The sequence below is a fragment of the Mesitornis unicolor genome, unplaced genomic scaffold (assembly GCF_000695765.1).
Source record: "Mesitornis unicolor isolate BGI_N332 unplaced genomic scaffold, ASM69576v1 scaffold15426, whole genome shotgun sequence".
Lineage (NCBI taxonomy): Eukaryota > Metazoa > Chordata > Aves > Mesitornithiformes > Mesitornithidae > Mesitornis > Mesitornis unicolor.
In genome coordinates this window covers 1-440 of record NW_010191788.1, presented here as the reverse complement: position 1 = coordinate 440, position 440 = coordinate 1, and the positions used below count along the sequence as shown (strand labels likewise).

The window sequence follows — 440 nt, the reverse complement described above, 5'->3', positions numbered from 1 at the left end:
CCCCCAGTCGCCACGGGGGAGGCGGCTGCATCCCCTCATCCTCAGTGGCTGGGTTTGAGGATGGGGTGAGGGATGTGGGATGGGGTGAGGGATGTGGGGATGAGGTGAGGGACCCCATGGGGGGTACCAAAGCTGGGAATAGACCTCAAGTGGGTGATGGGGGGGCGCTGGGACTCCCCCCAAAATAATTTGGACCCCTTGGTGTGTCCTCCAGTTGCCACGAAGGAGGTGGCATCGCTCCCTCCTCAGTGGCTGGGTTTGAGGATGGGGTGAGGGATGTGGGGATGGGGTGAGGGACCCCATGGGGGGTACCAAAGCCCCCCCCCCATTAATTTAACCCCCTCCCCAGGCACCAACCAGTGTCCCCGAGGCGCCATGTGCCAGAAGTTCAAGTTCGTCTTCCCGACGCCAGCCCAGTTATGTGAGCAGATCTGGTCCCA

The 440-nt window shown here is 62.3% G+C and overlaps 1 protein-coding gene across 1 annotated transcript in view; it reads left to right on the top strand.

The window, feature by feature from the left end:
- Window positions 1-434, top strand: part of LOC104542516 (folate receptor gamma-like) — a gene marked incomplete at both ends in the record, with an annotated part of 2,820 nt that extends 2,386 nt beyond the window's left edge. The window contains one exon of the mRNA XM_010186858.1: window positions 350-434. Coding sequence (XP_010185160.1) covers window positions 350-434 — 85 coding nt within the window. The remainder of the gene's footprint in view (window positions 1-349) is intronic.
- Window positions 435-440: the final 6 nt, after the last annotated feature.